This window comes from Nanorana parkeri, unplaced genomic scaffold (genome assembly GCF_000935625.1).
Source record: "Nanorana parkeri isolate BGI_ZX_2015 unplaced genomic scaffold, ASM93562v1 scaffold19, whole genome shotgun sequence".
Lineage (NCBI taxonomy): Eukaryota > Metazoa > Chordata > Amphibia > Anura > Dicroglossidae > Nanorana > Nanorana parkeri.
In genome coordinates, this window is record NW_017306287.1 from 641,137 (window position 1) to 663,193 (window position 22,057).

Sequence of the window (22,057 nt, forward strand, 5' to 3'; positions counted from 1 at the left end):
ATATCATCCTTCCAAATAAGAATTGTATGGAGGCAAGGCACAACCTATACAACTCAAAGTAAACATCAATAAATAATAAAAAACAATGCAACAATAACAATATAAAACAAAAAAACGCAGAAAGGCCCTTAAAAGTCTGGAATTTGTGCTATTTCTGTTTTCCTATAGGCTGGGTATATTCAGTCAGTCTCTTTGTGACTTCCACATATCAAAAAATAAAGGGATTCAATTGTTAGAGATTTGTACTCGTCCCTATCAGTCACTTTACAGGTTTTCTACTATTAAATTCTACTTTCTGTGCTTTCATTATAGTCTTCAGTTCATCAGGAAGTTTGGAGATTTAGGTCGGACCTTTGTTACCAGTGGACAAGGTCCCAGTTGTTTTATCACGCACCGGCCAATTGTTCCGTCGAATGGTGGTTTGAGAATGGAAGAGCCATGGGCAACCAACTCTACTTTGAATTCCAACATCACGTACTTTGTTTCAAGGTAACACATTTGGCTGCAGCTTATATCTTCCAATGGTGATAGGATACGCTTCTTTCATTTCCCAGCATTAATGGAACACGCTCCTTCATTTTTAAACTGGGAGAATTGTTGTGTTCTTTCGTGAATGACCTTAAAGTCAATTCATGGGGAAAATAAAGTCCATTTTGTAAGGTGGGGCCAATTGGGAACAATAAGTGCTTACTAAAAGGACTTTTGGTGTCTCCCCTGAATATCTAACACTTGATCCAGAGTGATCTTCAGGTTCATATAGACAAGATGAGAAGGTTTCTGTTACACTCTGGGCATATTCCTAACTGCTAGGGAGCAGAAGACAACTTTGAATATTTTAGGAAGTCCACGATGAGATGAGTTTTGCATGCTCCACTATTTGGTTCAACAGGGAAGGGATACAGAAATGCTTATGTAATGAAGGTCGGGTAGCTTGAAGATCACTGGATTGTTGGCCTCCGGTTGACGACATGGCCCTAGACTGCAATATGGGCTCCCCCTGCTGTCCTGGCAAATTCCATGGCACCTAACAATGCAGAAACACACCGTAACTGGAGAAATATGTGGCTTCTAAAATATGGGCAGCCAAGGGTACGGGGTATTTGACAGCCACCCAAAGTTTCTCGATGGAGTGATTTCATATCCCTTTCTTACACAGAATAATAACAGCAATTCCAACAAGAAAACGAAAAAACAAGAAATACAAAATGAGAAGGATTCACCATAGGTCGGCGGTATGACATTGACGTAGATGGCAGGATGCGTGCTGTTTCACTGCTGGACAATATCCGTTCTCCCATAGTGCTTTGCAGTATGTTTAGTCAATCCATCAACAGACTGCGGTCATCTCAATCCAGGTTGTGACCGGGATCTGCTCTGCAATGCATTCTGGAACTGGTCCTGATGCTGGAACGGCCGAGCCCAGTAGCTGGTGCCACCTCTCGGTTGGCCTCCTCCCATGCTGCCCCGAATGAGCACAATCCTGAGGTATTCGACATTGCTTGTTTGTGCTAAGGTTAGGCATGTGTTGCGGGGCGGCGAGGGGTACAGGACTCAGAAGGTTCCTAGGAGAAGGCGGATGGTCTGTACAGGAACCAGCAACATGGGAAGAGGCAAGAAGCAGTCTGTGGGACCTTGCCTTAAGGAGACCACCACACGTACAAACACTGAAATTTCACTCCAACATAGCATCCAGCTGGTCTGCAAGGTCATCAAACATGCTGCCAATGTCATCCAGAATACTGACTGTGCTCTTCTCCTTCAGGGAACTGGCCGCACAGGGGAAAGAATAAAGAGAACAACATGGTCAGACTATGCTAGGGAAAACCTAAAGTAGTAAACTAGCTGATTGGCTGAACTGTGCCCACAAACATCACAAACAGTCAGCAGTTGTTACGTATAAATAAAGTTTGATTTTTTTCAAGGTCACTGTTTTAGAAGTGCCTCCAATCGAGGTCCTTACCAAGCATTTACAATGTGTTACCAATAATAACATTACAAGAAAAGGACAACTTTATGACAGAATATTATAAATTGCGGCTAGAAGCTTGCAAAGTGAGCTTTCTGGCACAGTATGGTTGTTCCCGATGGGGGTGTGCTTTCAGTGTATGGTCGTTCCCGGTGGGATGGTGCTGTCAGTGTATGGTCGTTCCCGGTGGGATGGTGCTGTCAGTGTATGGTCGTTCCCGGTGGGATGGTGCTGTCAGTGTATGGTCGTTCCCGGTGGGATGGTGCCGTCAGTGTATGGTCGTTCCCGGTGGGATGGTGCTGTCAGTGTATGGTCATTCCTGGTGGGATGGTGCTGTCAGTGTATGGTCGTTCCCGGTGGGATGGTACTGTCAGTGTATGGTCGTTCCCGGTGGGATGGTGCTGTCAGTGTATGGTCATTCCTGGTGGGATGGTGCTGTCAGTGTATGGTCGTTCCCGGTGGGATGGTGCTGTCAGTGTATGGTCATTCCTGGTGGGGGGGTGTTGTCAGTGTATGGTCGTTTCTTCCAGGAGGAAGAGGGGCGAGCTATCAGCGAATAGTTGTTGCAGGGGGTTGGGGCTACGTGCTGTGAGCGGCTCTGTTCGGCATCCCGCCCAGCTAACTGACTTCACTGGTTGCCAGGAGCTCGGCAGGACGCCAGCCAGACCGTCTTGCTCAGATTGCGGCAACCGGTGAGTTGGGCAGGAAGCCGGACAGCGCGTCACAGGTTGCTAAGAGCTCTTAGAAACTTGGGATGCTGTGGCTGCCCTTCCCCAACGACACACAAAAACACACACGCACACACACCTGCCGCCACCCAATGAGAGGCCGGCTTAATGCTTTGACCATATATCTAGATACCAATATCTAAGTCCTTCGGGTTGGCACTTACTCTTTCTGTGAATCCTCCTGTTTAATCTTCTCCTCCACAGCTTGCAGTGCTGCAGCCAGTGACGCGCTGGTCTCCTCCAGCTTCTGCTGCGCGGCCTCGTTACTCCCTCCCTCTATGGAAGAGCTGGTGATGGACAGTCTGGGGGGCTTGATGGGAACCTGTAGAGGGTGACCCGGAGTCAGGGGCTTAGCGGGGCTGGAGCACAGGGACGGGGGAGTGCTGGAAGGTTTGATGTTGTTCGGTTGCTTGACGGGAGAAGGGGCTGGAGTTGAGCTGGCACTAGAGGACTGAATGATGGCATGAGGTTTTGGGGGTTTAGGGGCTATTGGGGGAGGAGTAGGTTTGGGGAAGACAGGAGGAGGTGTCCCCATTACCTTCCTTACTTCTGAAACACAAAAGAGAAAATTATATCAGACAAATTTTGTTTTTAATGCATTCTGTTTTAATTTTTAAAACCAAACGGCAAGCACGTGTCTTTCCTATATTACAGATATACACGTAGATTAAAGAAAAACGAAAGATAAAAAGAAAACTCCAACCACCTGACCCACCGGAAGCTCGAAGCTCCTCCTCCTGTCAAGTATTACATAATCATAGACTGATAGGATGGACAAACACATTCAAAATAAAGGTAGAGATCTATGGAAGGTGAATGGCAAGTATATGTATACAAAAACCAGGAGTTCCACACCTCTTCTAAACCTGATCATCTTATTGGGTGTATAAGAAGAACTCCGGGCATTTTAAAAATGAACCCTTGCAGTGGGGCTACCCCCACCCTGCAAAGGCTGAGCTTGTTTTGGTTCAGGGGCCGGAAAAAAAGAAGATACACTCACCTGATCCCGGATGTACATTGTGTACCCCTGAGTACTTGCCCACTAAGCACCTGATCATGTGTGTAGCTGTTGTAAGATAGCTGAGGCCTTGGACTGCATAGTAAAGCTGCTGTTGACATAGACAAGCCCCCAGAACCATATCTGCCCAGAGCCCTTTCCCTACATAGAGCGGGTAGGCTCCTGGCAGTCAATTTAGCAGCATTGCTTTGCCAGGAAAGAAATCAATGTATGCATGAGAAGTAGGACATAGAGGGTGGGGGAACGGTGCAATTCTGTAGATCTGGTTATGACAAACGCAGCAGAGGGACTTTGGAAAAGTCTAACTGGCAGGTTAACCTATTGGAATGATTGGGCTGTTTTACCGCACTGTACGTAACGCACTGCAACAGACCAAACATGCGGTAAAAGGGCACCTTAGTTGTAATCTGCATTTCATTTACTCGTTTCTATTACCTTTCTTGTTTGGACCCTTTCCTCCTCCATCCGTTCCTCCAATCAGCGCTGGAGGATCGGAGAGAGGGGAAGCCCAGCGGGGAGTGATAACAGTCACGGCTCTCTGCAGGGTGATGATCGGAAAGTGAGCGAGCGATGGTATGTGTTCGCTCACTTCCCAATCTATAGAGCCGACCTGTGACAGTTTAATTGTCACACGGCGGCTCCAACTACGAGGATGAGTGAAAATCACTCACCTCATAGTTCTCCTTTAAAGCATTATTTGTCCTAAAGGGACCAAGCTTATATGCTTTACCAAATTTGGACAAATATAAGGTTTGATTTAATCCCCACCCTCAGTATATGCTTACCTTTCTTTTGCTTCTCCACAGCTTGAGCCAAAAAAACATAGGAGGTACTTCTGGATATAAGGGGCATATAAAGGGCATGTGACTTACTCCATGTGAAAATGCTCGGCTAATCAGCAGTGCTATTACATGGGAAGTCCTTAGCCCTGTGTACGCAGCAACATGTAACTTATACAAGGCATTTTTCTTCACTCCCAGCGGCTGACTAGAGTGGCATAGGAGTGAAGGAAAAGGTAGGTATATAATTCAGGGAAGAGAGCATTTAAGTGAACCTGTTGCTCTGCCCAACATACCCAGCGAGCCATTATCTATCTAGCCATTGCTAATAAAGCTGCCATAGGGGTGAAGATTTCCAAACCCATCTCTTAGCCATTCTTTTAATAGTTAAGGTGTTGTCTTACCTCCTCCAGGGCCTGGCAGAGGGGCCTTCTTTGTGGGTGTGGATATGGATGGCGACAGGCCCTTTCCGGCAGGCTGTATAATGGTGGGCTTTGGTGAGACAGGAGGCTTAACACTGCGTTCTGGAGTCTGTGCTATATGCTCTGCGTTGTCCTGTCGTCCTGTCCCTCCCACGCTCAATTCTGAAACGGGCCGGCGCTTTACAGTCCCCATCCCATTCTGATACACAGCCAAAGGCTCCATCCCTATTCCTCCGCCTTCCTTGTCTCGAGGCTTGGGCCTCCGCTTGACGGTGTCCGATTCCGTCAACAGGAATTTCACATCTCCAGAATGCTGGCCCTGTCTGGCTCTCACGCGACGCTTCAGAGTCACGCTAGACTCAACAGAGGTCAAGTCCGTGTGCTTGGCAGAATCTGCAAGTGAGTCTCCCTGTTCTGTCCGTGACGGCCGTGGACGATGTTTAATAGTCGGCTTGCGCTCCTCTGCAAAGGGCATGACATCAGAAGGACTGCGTGGGGAATCTGGTGACCTTGACACCTCTTGCCGCTCTCTTCGAGCTGCTGTTACTAAACCAGTCAATGGTCCGCTGATGGTTCGCCGACGGTTAACCACCTCTCCATCCAGACCGATGGCTTCACGGTGTTTGACACCAGCCACAGTGCCTGGGAATCGGTGAAGTTCAGGGCTGCCCGGATGAGGTAGGAGGTGAACACAGTAGCCATCAGATCCTCTTGGCCTCAGACCAGTCATTGCCCTTGGCCCACCACCAATGGATGACAATTCCAGCATAGCAGCGATACTCTTTACACTGCCGGCACTTCCAGTGTCCACTATACCACCAAAGTCACTTGCTCTTCTTTGTTCTCGGTAACACTCTCCTCCTGCATCCTCAGCAGACAACCCATCACCGAGGTTGGTCCCAGAGATGGCAGAACTGGAACGTTTTGGTGGTGGTGGTGGAGGACCCTTTTTTCTGGGGCGCACTGCAAATGACTGACTGCGATTTACATTCTTGTCACCTCCAGACTGTGCTCTTACAGAGTGACTCCTACCAACTCGCCTCTGCCCTGTGCCATATGGACCTCCATCAATAACCAACAGCTCCTCGCGCTCTCCATCAGAACCTGCATAACGATTCAAACTGTGGGCCCGTTTTTTGGGTCGGCCATGATCACTCCTCTCTCCATCCTCCACATCCTCATCTTCTCCCTCACTACCTGCTGGTGGAAGGCACAGCACTGGAACCGACACTGGTAGCACGGGCACTGCCTGTACCAAGTGAGCGGGAATTCCTTCACCTTCAATGGGTTGTGGAAGAACATAGGCAAAGCCTCTGTGCGTGGGAGACTGAGGCAGAGAGCGGGGAGACATGGGTCGGTCAGATGGTGGAAGAAGCTGGGGTGTTGGCTTGACTTTGGCAGTAGCTTGAGGAGTGTTAGCCTGTGGGGAAGAAGGAGTCCCTTTTGTTGGGGTCTGTGGAGGGGTGTAGGTCTGCCCTCCAGGAGGAGGGAATGACTGCCGGGGTTTTCCTGGAACAGGTGGCACGCTGGCCCTCTTCACTGAATGTCCTTGCCTGAGAGGTCTGGACTCTCTAACCACTTCCTCTCTCTTCACATCTTCCGTTAAATATTCCTGGCTCTTGGACATAGGAGAGCTAGGTGTCTTGGTTCCATCTCCCAAGAGTTCTTGGGAACTGCTGATATGTCTAGCTCGGCCGCTCAGACTGCTTTCGTGGTGGAGCCTTGCCCCTGAGGGACCTCGATAAGATCCTTCTCGATGGTGCACCACATGGTTAATCTGCTTTTCAGGGCCATCTGGAGTCTCGCTACTTATAGCTGCTTGCAGCTCATCACTCAGTTCGCTGTCTTGGAAGGTTTTCATTTTAGGAGACTGGCACTCGCCACTGTCTGGAGGAGGCGAATCAATGCTCATTGCATCAATGCTCTTCTGAGGTGGCCTCCTTCTCATGCTGCCCGAGTTGCCATACTCTGACCTCTGGATCTCCGCCAGCTTCTTTACAGCCAACATCAACTTCTTTTGGTGACCTTAAATTGGGAGAAAAGAAAAGGACAGTGAGTTCCTGATGCCAGTGACAGTTAGAGACACTGCCGCCTGCCCATTCAGGACAAAATAAGTGCATAGACCCCACTCTTCCCATACCCCTGCAAGGTATACTCAGCCATCCACAATCTCTTCACCACCTCCCCACTGAGTCCAATCCACACTGGGTAAGCTCTGAGTTCATATGGTGTGGATGACCTCACTGCCCCACCCAAAGTGTGTGACAACGTTCAGGCCTAGCTATTGGTCGCTGCCCCATGTCCTGAAGCCATGCTTCATTGGGGCATGAGCTCATTGATATGCTTTTACTGTCCAATCATAGGCTGGGCAGGAGACCTGTAAGTGTTACTTAACTGCAGTAAGATAAGATAGGGTCTCCTAACCAGAGACAGCACTGTGCTGTGAGTTGTGTGAATCTTAGGAATGGATACACATAAATACAAATCCTTTGGCAGGTAAAACAGTTCCCATATATGTATTTAATTGTGTATTTAAGTGTTTGCCTGGAGCTTCAAAAACACACATACAGTATACACATATAGATAAGAACTTGTGTAGCCAACACACCATGGACTCACACCAATAGTGTCAGGGCAATGTCTGGTGGTCACACAGGATCTCCAGGTCACCAGGGATTGATTATTTGCCGTAATGGGAGATAGTCAAGATCAGTGAGCCAGCAGCAATACAAGATCTGACCGATCTGATTTTTTTTTTTTTTTAATCCAGTGGCCAACTTCTACTTGTTCATGAAGATGTCCTGTGTAGCCTCGGAACATAACGCTGACACGGTTTGTGATGTGGTCACTTTAATGAATGTTGGACTCTTGATGAGTCCATGGTATGTTGGTGGCATATGTTCTTATCTATGTGTTGCCACCAGACAACCTCCTGGCAGTTGCTTCAGCACCCTCTTACACTAGGCTCTCTCCAGGAACATGTGCGATGGGAATATATTGAGTGACACACACACACATATGCACACACACACATGCACGCACGCGTATAATCTAATAATTAACATATATACTGATGACATTTTCCGGAACTGCAGTTCACCATATTGACTGCTTCCACCCGTCCTTAGTGATGAGGACGTTCCTTACCCAGTTTAGTGATTCCAATCTCCTGCAAGTCTTCCCATGTGATATCGGTGATAAAATCAATATTCTCATAGCCATTCTCTACCAGCACTTTGTAATACTGACCCAGCCCGATCATTGAAAGCCAGAGGGACAGGTTGGCCTAAAGAGAAAAATGAAAACGTATGAAAATGTATATTTCTCCTGGAAACAAAGTCTGAGCACAGGCCTCCATCTCTTCCCGAATCTCTCTGCCTCTACCCCCTGCCAGTTAGTTTTAAGGTCTATTGAAACCTGCACTGAGTAGAAATATGAGATGGCCACAAGGTTGTTTCAGGTATAGTACGTCCTCACAGATCGTAGTAGAGATCACAAAGATAGCCAACGCCTTTTGAGTGCACAATGGTCCTTCTTCATCAGGGCTTACATATGAGTATCAAAGCTTGCTTAGATAGCTGGACAAAGTTGCCAAACCAGCATTACAAGCATTGATACCAATCGCCTGAAGAACAGATGGTTTGGTCCAGTTCATATGAAATTCTTTCAGCTCTATAAACCCTGATGAAGAACTGTTGAACCCAGAAATGTGTTGGACATCTATGTGATATTAACTATGTTCAACACTGGACTGTAAACAACTTTGTGGTGCTCTCAACTTTCTACTTATTGCAGATATTCTGAGGACCTCTTCAGGCCTATTGGCACCTAGAGAGCTCTCTTTGTCTCAAGTAGCTGAGAACACTTTTTCATAACAGGCTCCACCATTATTGAGGTATCACTGAAACCTACAGGCAGGGCTCCCAGATGGAAAGCAGCAGGTAAGAGTGCTGTTGTAGAACCATTTGGGCTGCACTTAGTCCTTGTACATCTGAACATAACAAGACACAGAACTACATCCACCTGTCCCTATAGAAGCCTCACACCAAAAGGTCCCATTTACTATGTCCAATACTTACGGGTTTGTAATCAGGCAACCACTCCCCGATGTTCAGGCTGCTGATTTCCGAGACAATTTTTTTCCGGTGTCCCGGCTTTGTAACTCCAATGGCAGTAAGATCCTGTATATAAGAGACAGCATTTTAGAAAACGCCTTACCAATGAACCAATCATAAAACCAATGGTCTTATTTAATAAAGGCCGGAGGGAAATATGGAGCCCATCATTGCTGATCTCCTGAAAATGCCTCAATCCTTCTGAGTCATTAACCTGCAAGAAGTGTGCTGTGAGTAAAGTCATTAGTCCTAATCCTCAGGCCAATGGATCGGCACCATAGCCAGGGAAGGGGAAGGAAGGGATGGCAGCCTCCGTATTTTTCTCAGTATAATGGAAGAAACAAAGAGCAAAGTGTAAGGAGACGTTTTCCATTGTTTTACCAACTTGACACTGATTCAAGTTCTGACTTGTGACTGGTTGCTATGGCTACTGCACATCACTGCTCCACTTTTATTAAATACAATTCTATTCTGACACTCTCTTGGGTCTTTTTATTCTACACTCTGTTTGTCATAAGAACTTATGTGAATGCTACTTATTAACATTTTTCTTGAGGATCAGAAATGACAGAGCTGCAAACCTGCCCCTTAAAGGATCTGTATCTTCAAAGGTGATATTTTAGGTCCTGCTGAAGACTGGTGAGCTGAGTCAGCCCATGGCTGTTTATATGTCTTGCATATAAGGGAAATCTCTCATGTCATAATTCCAAATTCTATTCCTGCCCACCTTTGTGTGTTCCATCTTCTCCTGTTACATTCTCCATAATATAACATATAATATAAAATACATCAGGGATCGTGGGAACCCCTCATCATGGGCACAGCAGATGAGCAGACCCAGGAGCTCATAGTAGACATCTCCCAAATAAAGCTGCCAAGAAACAGATGTGGTTCATCTTGACTGCATTTGCCAAAACCTGGGATATTCGTTTTGGGTGGTCTGAGATATATAAATTACAAGGGTTCGGTGGCTGACTTAATGCAGGCAAGGTACTGAATGAATCTGATTAACCACAGAAACCGTTTCATTTACATATGCTGGATGAGCTGGCAGCCCTAAGAAGGAACAAAACAGAATCAGGTCTGTGGAGCACAAAAGGTCAAGGAGGTCTCTTTATGTTTATGACAGAGGCCCGTCCTTTGGTCACCTGGGCCTTCTGTTAAGGCACCAGACACAATAGGTGACTAATGAACCAAACAAATGGCTGCCACATGGGGGACACAACCTGCTTCCTCCCTGAACCATCTTCAAATCTAAGTCCTTGCCCAACTGCGATGTAACTTTGAAATACAGAAATGTTCCTTGACAGGCAAGTCCAAAAACCAACCAGCCTTTATTCAAAACAGTGGCAATGAACCAAACGTACCCTACAAAAAGCCTTTGATCCCCAATGTTTACCTTTACCACCGTACTGAGGTGCATGTCCAGGCTTTCTGTAGGGTAATTGCCTCTGTCTTCAATAAAGGTTGGTTTCTGGACTTGCTTAATGTCTACGGTGTTTGATCCACCAGTTCTGGTAACATCACAGGAAGTAAAAGCCTGCATGCCACCAAAGGCACAAATGTGTTACCCAATCCAGCCGGTGATACTAAGCAGGGAAAACCTAAATAGTGGATGACATAGGCATCTGTAATTATAGGCGCGGAATGTTTATCATTCCCCTGTGTGACCAGGTAACATCATGGAAGAAAGCGTTCGATACTTGGAGGAACAATACTGAGCGCAAACTGTTTCTCTGCAGCCTCCCTCCCCCCCCCCACTCCCACTCCCCATCCTCTTACCTCTGGTGTCATGCGGCTGATGGTTGGGATGTCATAGCCAGAGTTGATAAAATTAGGAGCATAGACCTGGAGCTGGAACTTGCACAGCCACTGGAACACAGCTTCTGAGCTCTGTAGGACATACATACACACACACACGTTACAACACATCAAAAAAGGCCAATACTGTCAAATAATTATTCTTCCTCTCTATTGACTTACATATTGTTATAGTATATACTCCATATACTGTACACTAAGTAGCTTAAGGGCAACTCCTGCCAAACGCACAACAGTAAACATTGTGTAATGATTTCCAAACTTGTGTGATCCCTCCTTCCCTTCTGTGCAACACTGATCTGCGGACTATGTGCCACTGTGCCCTCCTGGCAGCTCTTCGGACTACTAGTTTAAGACACCAGGGAATCTTCTGCATTAGAGTGACACTAAACTCAGGAATTAAACCTTAAAAATACATTCAGGTACCTTCACTATTACCAAGAATATATCTTATTTGTGTATCACTCGGCTGTAGATCCTCCAATCATCTCTGAATTTGTGCTGACACTGTCCTTCCTTCTGGAGGGGGGCTACTTTTGTTCCCCATGGTCCCTGTGTGTGTTGTAAAGTAGTCACCGCTCCAAGCTCGCTCCCCGGATGGACTACAATCTCAGGTTTAGTTTACTAATTTGTAGAGGTGCACCGAAATGGACATTTTTAAAGCGAAACAAAACCGAAATTAAAAAAAATGTCAGGCCGAAACCGAAAATGTTTTTTATTTTTATTTATAAACTTTTTAATTTTTTAATTTTCGGCCGATATGTTTCGGCGGCCGATATATCGGTGCATCCCTACTAATTTGTATTGAGATTGTAGTCCAAAAAGTTATACATTTGCAGCTCAGTGCTGCCTCTTTCACCATTTGTATATGGTGGAAACTAGAAACACAAAGCACACAGCTCACCCCTATCATGCGTCCTTGTAATCCACATTCGGTGCACGGATGATTCTCTTCTGGTGTGATAGGCTCAAAAACTGTAAGACCAGCACATAATGATCTTCCAAAGAAACTCAAACTTTATTCCACTATTTAGCTATACAAAGAGCAACTGCTGATGCGTTTCTGCCTTACTCAGCCTTAGTCATAGCTGGTTGTGATCTAACACCAACTCCAATAGCTAGTTTGTGTCACAACCAGCTATGACTAAGGCCGAGTAAGGCAGAAACGCGTCAGTGGTTGTTCTTTGTATAGAAGCAAATGGAATAAAGTTTGAATGTCTTTAGAAGATCATTGTGTGCTGGTCCTGCGATTTCCATATGGTGGCCCCGAACAGTCTTGACCTGTCATTAGGACCTGCAGGCCACACCACATTCTGTAATATTATTTATTTTGTCATTTTATTTCTGCAGAAGATCTCCCCACGGCTGATATTCTATGTAACAGAGCGGACTGGAAGAAGACAACAGCAGAGAATGTTAGTCGCCTTGTATAAGGTAGGACAGAATGAGTGCAGATGTGTCAGGGGACAGCAGAGAGCCGGCTTCACTTACATGCAGTAATTAATCACAGCTGGGAGATCAATGCATTGATTGCGGATAAGAATAACCTACTTCAAGGTGAACCTGTTACATAGATACTCCCACGGCTTAACCTGAGCTCAGGCTGCACTGTGCTGCTTCACAGATAGGGGGCAGCCAAGTACAAGAGACGGAGGATGGCAGGTGATGGTAACACAATGACACTGCTATACGTCCACATACTCATAATGACTGATTGACCCTCTGTGTATTCAAATCCTTTTCTTGAGTCTGCTTTGGTTCTGATCTGTATGACAACACTACTTATAGAGCTATATAAATAAACATACTAAGTACCTATAAACAATGTACAGTATAAAAGTGTCTTAAGATATACGTGAACCCAATCACTAAAAGTTCTAATAGGTTAAAGTAACGTCAAAAGTTGATTTCAATCCTTTTAAATCTGCAGATTAAAAGCATAGCTGGCGATCCTGCCATTACAGGTGACGAAGGTCTCCTAATGGTGCTCGTGTGTGGTGACCACAATTGGCCATGCTGACACACTGCACAGACATCGTTGTCACTATCATGGTCTATAGCAATGATGTGCAGCCAACACTGGAGTAATTTCATGTAGAAAAAAGTGGCTGAAAGATGCTGGAGGAGATCAGCAGCACTGAGATACATAAAAGGATGATATATAGTATACAAAAAGTGTATACACAGAATGTAGACTGTTTGTATAAAACATAATGGTTGAAAGAACTGTATCTTACGTGGCAAACTAAATACCGCAAAAGCTTAAAGCTAGCCATACACTGCTCAAAATTTGGCTGATTCCTATTCCTCAATTGGCCAAAATTTGAGCTGTGTTTGGCCCATTGGCACCTCCCGGCATTAGCTGACTTTTGTAGATGGAGCTGGATGGAAAATATTCAGCCCAACAGTGATTGCATGCAATCAGATACAGGCACTCTTTAGGCATTCAGCAGCCGCGGGTCCCGCCAGCTTCTAAATACAATAGCTGGCAGCGGAGGTTCCCTCATTCACACTGATTAGCATGGATGGGGGAATTGAATGACTTCTCTCATTCAGCCCAGCGGGAGGGAAATCTAATAGGTGTATGACTAGCCTACCTCCAACCAGTTCTCATTCAAGAGATGCTTTATAAGATTTACTTCAATAGAGCAGTACATAGAATTATTTCAAAGCAATATCAGAACCAAATGAAAATAAAAGTACCAGTTCATGTGAAATATAAACTGTAACAGCCCTGATGAAGGGGACACACTGACAGCCTGGAACGTGTTGTAAAATTAATCCTAATATCAAATAATGTGCTTTTCAGTTGAGAACTATTTGTCCACCTTTTCATTGACCTCTTCCCTACTCTGACAAAGGTTGGCTTTAGATATAACCTAAGCTATAACAAAGGAAAAATAACAAGAGATAAATACTCTGGGAAAAAAGTGTGGACCTTTACAGCAGTGACTGCTTGGGACAACCCAGGTTATGTCAGGTTTTATGTTTCAGAGAATTAGTGCTTCTCTTATGTCCTAGCAAAAGGTGGCCGGGGGAGCTCCAGCAAGTCGGCAGGGTCAGAGTCTTGGCTCAGCTGCCGAAACTTGGGTTTGTGTTTTGTGCTTTCTCTTGGTGTTCGTATAGATCTGAAAGATGCTGCCGGCAACAGCAGGTGCTGGAGAAGCACATTTCATGTCTTTGATACGTCAGCCATATTGACATCTCTGATATGGGAGAAGATATGATCAGGGTTTTTGAACCATCTGCCCCCCCCATTCCCCATTTCAAAAGCTTTAAAGTTTCACACATATACTGTAAACATTTCATCTAACTAAAACATTCAGCAGCTCAGTGTGAGCAGAAGGCTCCCAAAATGAATCCTGTTACGCCTCGGTAACGTCGCCCTAACGATCCCCTTGGCTGACACACACCTCCTACTGCCTCTGGGACATCTCCCCGGCACCTTATTTTGGTGCATCACCACCATGGCAAAGAATAAAGAATGCTCCTGTAGCCCGGGATCTGCAGCTCAAGATGATGGCAGCTCCCAGTACTTGGTTCCCCTCAGAAGCAAGACTCAGAGGGACCACGCCAGAGCTGCAGCAGCCACATGCTTACATTCTATACTTTCCTGGAATGTAAGAGACGTGCGGCATATGACTGCTTTATAATTACCACCATCGATTCTCTGCTTTCAGGAAAACCATGCCGACTATGATGCTTGTAGATACCTCCAGAGAAAGTCTTCTCAGTTTACTATCCACTCCAGTTACTACTCCTAGGCACTACCAAGCTACTGAACTACATTCCCTCTGTTGAATTGCTGCTGAGGGGATTACCTGACCACTGTCCACTTCTTGTTACTTTACAACTTCCCTGGGAGCTTTCCAGAGGGTTGCGGCACCTGAACCTATTCTGGAGAACTCTCCTACAACTTGAGGTTGACCTGGACAATGAAATAGAGATGCTTCTTACTGCAAAGGAGTTCTCAGTACTCAGGGTATAGTATGGGACATACTATAACCTGCTATCAAAACTGGTAGTAGAATAGCCGAGGAAGAGATATGGCAATGGATTTAGCTTTGTCTGTGACTCCATCTCAATAGCTGTAGACAAATAAATCCTCTCTCCCTCAAAAAAGTCCAAAACAGGCAATTATTTTAAAAGCATATCTTCTGTTCAGAAGGAGAGCAAGCTGTTAAATTGCTTGTTTACAGCAAGACAAATGGTATGTTGGGGCCGTTAGAGATGCTAAAGGGAACCTCCAAATCTCCTCTAGTATGATTCTCATTTCTGTTCTATATAACTCCTAAGCTCACTATGCTTCCCTCAACCTATATGACTTCATAGCCAATATTCAGCTGCCAACTCCTCCAATAGATGCCACAACCATTTTGGATTTCCCTACATTTACATTAGAATCTGCTATAATGAGCTTTCACAGCTGCAAAGCCCCCGGATCTGATGGTATTGAGATGTTTAAACACTATAAATCCTGTTCATTGCCAGGTCTCGTTATGACCCTTAACAATGCTCTGGATTCTGAGCTTTTACCAGCCTCTATATACACAGCCATAGTCCTTCTTGAAAAGGACAGAACCTCTATTTGCTGATTATAACGCCAACAGATGTCAACATCCTAAAAAGTGCTTGCTATGGGTTTGGCTTGAGTTGTACATACTATCATACATTCAAACCAAACAGGATTCATGTCAAATAAGTACCCAGCCCATTTAATGGTGTTGAGTGGGGGTATCAGTCCGGCAGTCTGATGATCTTGCTTCCCCAATTATTGCACCTACCTCCACAACAACCCAACCTGGATCCCCCTTAAGTTCTTTAAACAGATCAACGATTTATTCTGGGATCCAACTTGGTGAAAGAAACAGTTCAGAATACATTTGGAGACCCTCTAATACCCAAAAGACTTGGGTGGTCTGGCTGCTCCCAACCCTCGGTTGTATTTCATAGCCTCCCTGAGGCAACACTTTTGTAGATGGGAGTTAGGTAACCCTTGTAATATCTGTTTATAGGGCAGAACACTATGTATTCCCTTGACTCATGTACGTACATTTAGACTATCCTCACCATCATACAATGCAACATATGGGCAAGGTATGGAATGCAACTAAGCAGATACTGTGTGTTATGAGGTTCATGCCCCTGTGGGCAAACGGCCTTCTGACAGAAGCTGTCACACTTCAAGGTTTTCAGCTGTAGAAGGCTTCTGATATCCTTCTTGTTAAGCAGGTGAATGTCTAAGCATTTTAAAACCTTCTATCAGCTTCTTTCCCTGAATAATAAAATCTTCTTCCAGCACTTGCAGATTCAACATGCCATCCAAGCATGCAGCATCTGGATTCACATGCGGTCTTGCCAATCTCTAGATCTCTGACATTGATTGTACTAAGATGGGTTGTGAATAGGGATGCACAGATACCGATACTAGTATCTGTCCCGATACCGAGTATTTGGGCGAGTACTCATCCAAATGTTCCAATGCCTGACCCGATACCCAAACTTCCGGTTTAAGGAAGCCGGGCAGCGAGTCATTACATGCTACCTGGCTTCATAATTGGCCAGAAAGCCGTCCCATGCTCCCTCGTCACCAAGTGATGAGGGAGCATGGAGCTGGCTTCCCGGCCAATAAGGAAACTGGGCAGCATGTAATGACCCGCCGACTAGCTTCCTTTTTGATGGGGAAGCTGGCCAACCAGGTAGCCGGACGGCGAGTCATTACCCGCCCCCGGCTTCCTGATTGCCCGGGAAGCCGGCCCCAGATGACGAGGGTGGTTGGGGCCGGCTTCCCGGCCAATCAGGAAGTCGGGTGCCGTGTAATGACTTGCTGCCTGATTTCGTGATTGGTCGAGAATCATTACCCGCCCCCCAGCCTCCTAGTCAGAAAGCCGGTTCCATGCTTCCTCGTCACCTGGTGACGAGGGAGCATGGAGACGGCTTTTGTGCTATTTGGGAAGCCGGGTGGCGAGTCATTACACGCCGCCTGGCTTCCTTAATGGGACTTCCAGTATCGGTGCATCCCTAGTTGTGAACATCCCCCCTTCCTTAGAAATGAGATAACAGAATTAATACACTTGTACTGTATCTTTTGAGAAAACTACATGTGAGCAATGTGTGGCTCATAACACACATGCACTGATATGGTCCAGATGGTTTGGGATGTCACTTAGTGGTGTGGGAGATTTTCACCTCTCCTTGCCCTAGATCTTAAAGATTCTAGGCCCATAGTGGAATAATGGCGGGGTAAAGACCATGTACTCTGTAAGATAACGCCTCTCTTTTTCTTACTCTGTGGTCTCATGTTTGTAGAGGTTGCTTGTCCCTCCCTGTATCATCGGAAATCTCTCGGCCTCTCTGTGTCTGTCAGCAACATTTTGTGTTTGGAAACTGTACACTCGCTTCAAAAATAAAATCTGATATAAAAAGCACAGAGAACATTCTACAAATATATTGGGTTATAAATATCCACAGTGATTGGTCTCAGTTACCTTTCCTTCGGTCATAGGCTCCATCTTCTTCGAGTGGTCCCCGTACGTCTGTTCAATATTGGGAGAGCTTGATACGCTCTGGGGTCGCGGAGGTCCTTAATGCATGAAACAGAATACATCAGAATATATTCAGGACTGTATATCACCTACTGTAATTCTGAACCTAGACACAGCTCTGATTTATCTCTAATCCAAGCAAAGGCATGGCAAGAAAATCCATAGCCAAGTCACAGGGGGGGGGACAGAGAAACCTTTATCTACAGAGAGAAATCTTTGGAAAGTTAAGTACTGGAGTCTCTCGAGAAAGAATAAAAATAACAAATATTCACATTGTACACAGTGCTGGTGATAACGAGATTACAAATAATAGTACTGCTTAGCCATTGTGAGTACAGAACAACGCAGGGGATCAGATTGCCAGGGAGACATGCAAAACAACATGAAGGTTTAAAAGGATCTTCCGCCTTCAGATGACTTCCATGTGCTGGCCTTTCCCCTTTATAGGAATACTAAAGACATCTGGGTTGATTTTAAAGTGCATTTCCACTTCTGCAGTCATATTGGGATATTGCCCACTTTATATTTGTTACATGTTCCCATTCACATAGCATAACATTTACCACCATTTTATATACTCTTTTCTAAAAACTCTATTTAGCTTCCATTTCTCTGTAATATTATGGAGTGTTTGCTATCATTAACCCTTTCTGAACTGTGCTGGCAGAATTCATTATCAGATGTTAACTAGATGTCCTAAAGATGTCAAGATGTGGGTGGTACATTGTAAGGTAATGCACCGTCTCTCCAGTCTGTCCCTTACCTACACATCGCCATTATTTCAAAGCAATGGAAGCTGCCCATAGAGTCCTATATGTGATCCTGCTCCAAAGAGATGACTTCAAAGGTAAGATATATTGCTGTATGAATGGAAATACTTAACATAACATATAATGGGGGTTTCTCAAATTTAACTGCAAAGGTGGACATACACTTTAAGAAACTAGCAGCTGTATTTAAAAGGAGAACTATGGGGTTAAGGCTTTTCCCCATAGTTCTCCTTAGGGTAACAAACTAGCATCCTCCCGTCAGCGAACGGCGGTATGTGTTCGCTCACCTCCCGATCTACTGAGCCGACCTGTGACCGTCTCATTGTCACAGGTCGGCTAGAACTATGAGGTGAGTGAAAAGCACGCCCCTCATAGTTCTCCTTTAAAGGAATGCAAGGAGCAAAGCCCTGGACCCTATAACCCATAGAAGCGAATTAGAATGTAGTTTCTTATTGAATGCGAACCTGCCTCTCAGCATCATACTAAGAGGCTTGCATCAAGATATGGTACCATGGTGGTTAGCAAGGGTACAAAGGCCAAACGTCCATGGCATTCAAAGGGCTGTCGTTTTATTTTCACAGTGGGCCAAAGTAATGCAAAGAGAAGTCTTATCCCATAGCTGGCGTTTGCATGACACCACAAAACCTGCCACAAACCTGGACACTTCCATAGATCGCAGGATTGCAGATCATTTAAACATACCACACCCACTGATGTTCCTTCTCATCTTACATGTAGTTGCTCAGCACTGTGATGGGTTTAGTCATAAGTCTGGAGGCTGTCATGGCTTTGAACATACCAGTTCTTTGGCTGTCACGATGATCCAGTAGCTTCAGTACTTTCTGAGGCATTGAATTTGGGACATGTATGCCAATTAGAAGTTATGATTTCACTCTGACTTTCTATACGACATGCTTGCTTCAGCTTAGGGGTCTATTAATAAATAATTTGCAAAGCCAATGTCCCTGTGAATGTTCGTTCTGTGCAAATGGATGCACAAAATGAACATTCTTATTTTCTTTATATGTTGAATGTATTTTAGAATGTCGTCTTGTAGAACTGCATTATGGCGACTAGATGGGAGCTGCAGAGCGTAGGAAATGAATACTGTAATATATTACAATTTTGTTCTTGGGATCTGATATGGTTTATAGCCGGTTAGGCAAACTTCAGCCCCCCAGCTGTGGTGCAACTACAAATCCCACAAGGCATTGCAAGACTCTGACAACCGCAGGCAATTTCAGAGTCAGATGCATGATGGGATTTGTTGTTTCACTACAGCTAAAGGGCTGGATTTTGCCTACTCCTTTTACTGAAGCAAAAGATAGCAAGTGTTTGCAGGTGGCCACCAATGGCATCCCCCCTATCTCCACCATTACAGGTTCCTTTAGGGCAGGTTCACACCACATCATCTCCAGACCACACACCAGCACAGTCCGTTCCAGATCAGACCAGAAAAATACTGCAGACCAGATCTGGAACGCAGTGCATTGCGTTTTTACTGCAATTTTGCCGCTTTGGGAAATTTTTGTTCTCAGCCTAAAATGGTCTTACAGGTGAGTTTCTCTGCATTTTATGCAGTCCAGTGCAAATAAGCAGTATTTTTCTGGTCTGGTCTGGAAAGGACTGTGCTGGTGGGAATAGAGGCCAGAAATAGCATAGGAAAACATTAGGATGCATTTTGGGTCCGGAAACAATCTTGTCTGTTCTGGAGATGATCTGGATGTGGTGTGAATGGGCGCTCAAGCAGTGCAGTCACACTACTGTGTAACCTGTTGACTGACGAGTGGCTTTTGCAGCATTGTGTTTTTAAAGAGGCGTTATATAAACACCAATACAGAATAAGACATGAAAGACCAGAAGGCAACAAAAAGGGATCTGTAAAAAAGACACAAGACAAAGAAGACATCAAGGAGGAAACTACAGCACATGAAGACAGTGCAACACCGGGAGGCAAGGGATGTATAAGAAAGGGTGCAGTTCTGTGGGACATAAGTACCAAGCACATTTCTACTGTTAGTAAAGCCGGAGGGTTATCAGTCCAACTAGTAAAAGTACAAACTCATTTACCGTGCTGAAAGCAAACCAGGGCTGTTAATGTCGGTAAAGGGTTATCTGCATACCAATACATTGTTAATGATGTTAAAGGGTTGTTCCAGTGCATGAACTAGTCGCTATACGTAGTAGGCAGCACTGTATACCATTCCACACATGGAAATAAACAAATGCCTTCCAGCAGAAATGCTGAGTATAACCACCAACTTCCCCGCCCGACAATGGCTGATGAAACAAATTCCCCAATGTCTTGTCACCGAGAACACAAATATCATGTAAATATTGGCACCTCGGGGATCGGCTCCCTAAACGATCATTGGTTTAATAAATGTACTTTTGCAGGGTGCATGATCACTAAAAGTAGATGTAAACCCTCCATGAATGACATTCAGTTTGCCAAAGCAAAGCACTGTGTGTCATAAACAACTACTTTTGCTTTAACAAACTAGTTTTCCCCTTTCACTTCATCCTTTCCAGCCACTTCCTCTCTACATGCACTCCTTGCAATGGCTGCATGGCATTTCTCAGAGCAAGTTTCCTGAAGGTGACAACAACACGCCATGCCTGTGTCACATGTGTTAAAACAGCGAGAGCACAGTAGAGGGCCAGAGACAGAGCGTTGTCACCCTGTAACAGGAAGTGCCCAAACAAGACCTTCATGGCAGAAGCACTAGGTATTATTTGAAATCTGCAAATGTTAAACATGACATGGTAAGTTTTCTAGGAGTGATATAGACTGTAAGACTGGGGGAAACAAGTAGTCATACTCAGCATTGTGCCATTATGCATTGTTTATTTTCATGAAAATCCTGCTTCTTAAACTGGATTTTTTAACTCCACGCACCTGTGTGGCCCTCACAGGCGTCTCCAGGCTCCTGCCCCAATGCCTTCTGGGAAAGAACAGTGGCGAGCAGCTGAAATGGAACGGGCGTGAGGAGAGAACCAAAGAGCATGTAAGAGGAAAAGTGTGAGATGAAGAAATATGGAAATGTGAAAGGATAACTCCACTAAATTAAGTTGTTTATATAACTTCCACACAAGGTATTCAACAATTTATTGTTATTAAAATTACTTTTCCATTTCAGTCTGAAACCAGAGGCCTTGTGTAGACTAGACGTGTTCCCGGGAAATGTAATTTCCTGCTCACTACTGTACTCTGTAGTTTTCTCTTATTGCACTGGGACTGATCATGTGACTATAGAGGACAGACACTCCCACATCGCAAACAGGAATCAGGAAATGAGCAGAGTGCATGTGCCTGTTTCTAACCAAACAAAAGACAAGAGTCTGCAATAAAGTTGTACTGACATTCTTGTCTTGTATGTAACGGACATTAAGAGGTTTTTGTTAACAAAAGGCCTAAATCCCAAAAACCAGAGCAATGGAAATGAGATATTTGCTTTACTAAACTAGAAAATTGCTAGAGTCTGATTGGCTGATGTGGTCAACACCTCTTTTGTCTAACTGGTATTTATAACTGAACTACAGACTCATAGCCCTCATTCACACGGTAATGGCCGGCCCGTACAGATCCATGCTGCGTGCACGGCCGTATCGGGCTCTCCCGGGAAGGACAGGTGCTGCGTGTGATTAGTACGCAGCAGCCTGTTCTTCTCTATGGAAGTACGCGGTCGTACGCCACCCTACGCTCACCCCAAGTGCATGTCCGTACGGGTGCAGGTGTCAGACAGCATCCACCCTGTCAGCATACGAATACGGACACCTAGGGCCGGATTTACGCTCTCTGCTGCCCCAAGGCCAGGTTCCTCAATGCGCCCCCCTACCCGCCAAACCCCCCCCCCCCCCCACCGAGAACTGGACACCCACACGGCGCGACA

General features: G+C 45.3%; 1 protein-coding gene across 1 annotated transcript in view; it reads right to left on the reverse strand.

Moving 5' to 3' along the window:
• Positions 1-780: 780 nt before the first annotated feature.
• The window catches only part of CASKIN1 (CASK interacting protein 1), a 180,707-nt gene continuing 159,430 nt past the window's right edge, over positions 781-22,057 (reverse strand). The window contains exons 13-20 of the mRNA XM_018561905.1: positions 21,064-21,133; positions 17,338-17,432; positions 10,811-10,921; positions 8,993-9,094; positions 8,061-8,199; positions 4,896-6,938; positions 2,862-3,243; positions 781-1,772 (exon numbers count right to left, since the gene is read on the reverse strand). Of these exons, the coding sequence (XP_018417407.1) occupies positions 1,673-1,772; positions 2,862-3,243; positions 4,896-6,938; positions 8,061-8,199; positions 8,993-9,094; positions 10,811-10,921; positions 17,338-17,432; positions 21,064-21,133 (3,042 nt within the window). The 3' untranslated portion in view covers positions 781-1,672. The remainder of the gene's footprint in view (positions 1,773-2,861; positions 3,244-4,895; positions 6,939-8,060; positions 8,200-8,992; positions 9,095-10,810; positions 10,922-17,337; positions 17,433-21,063; positions 21,134-22,057) is intronic.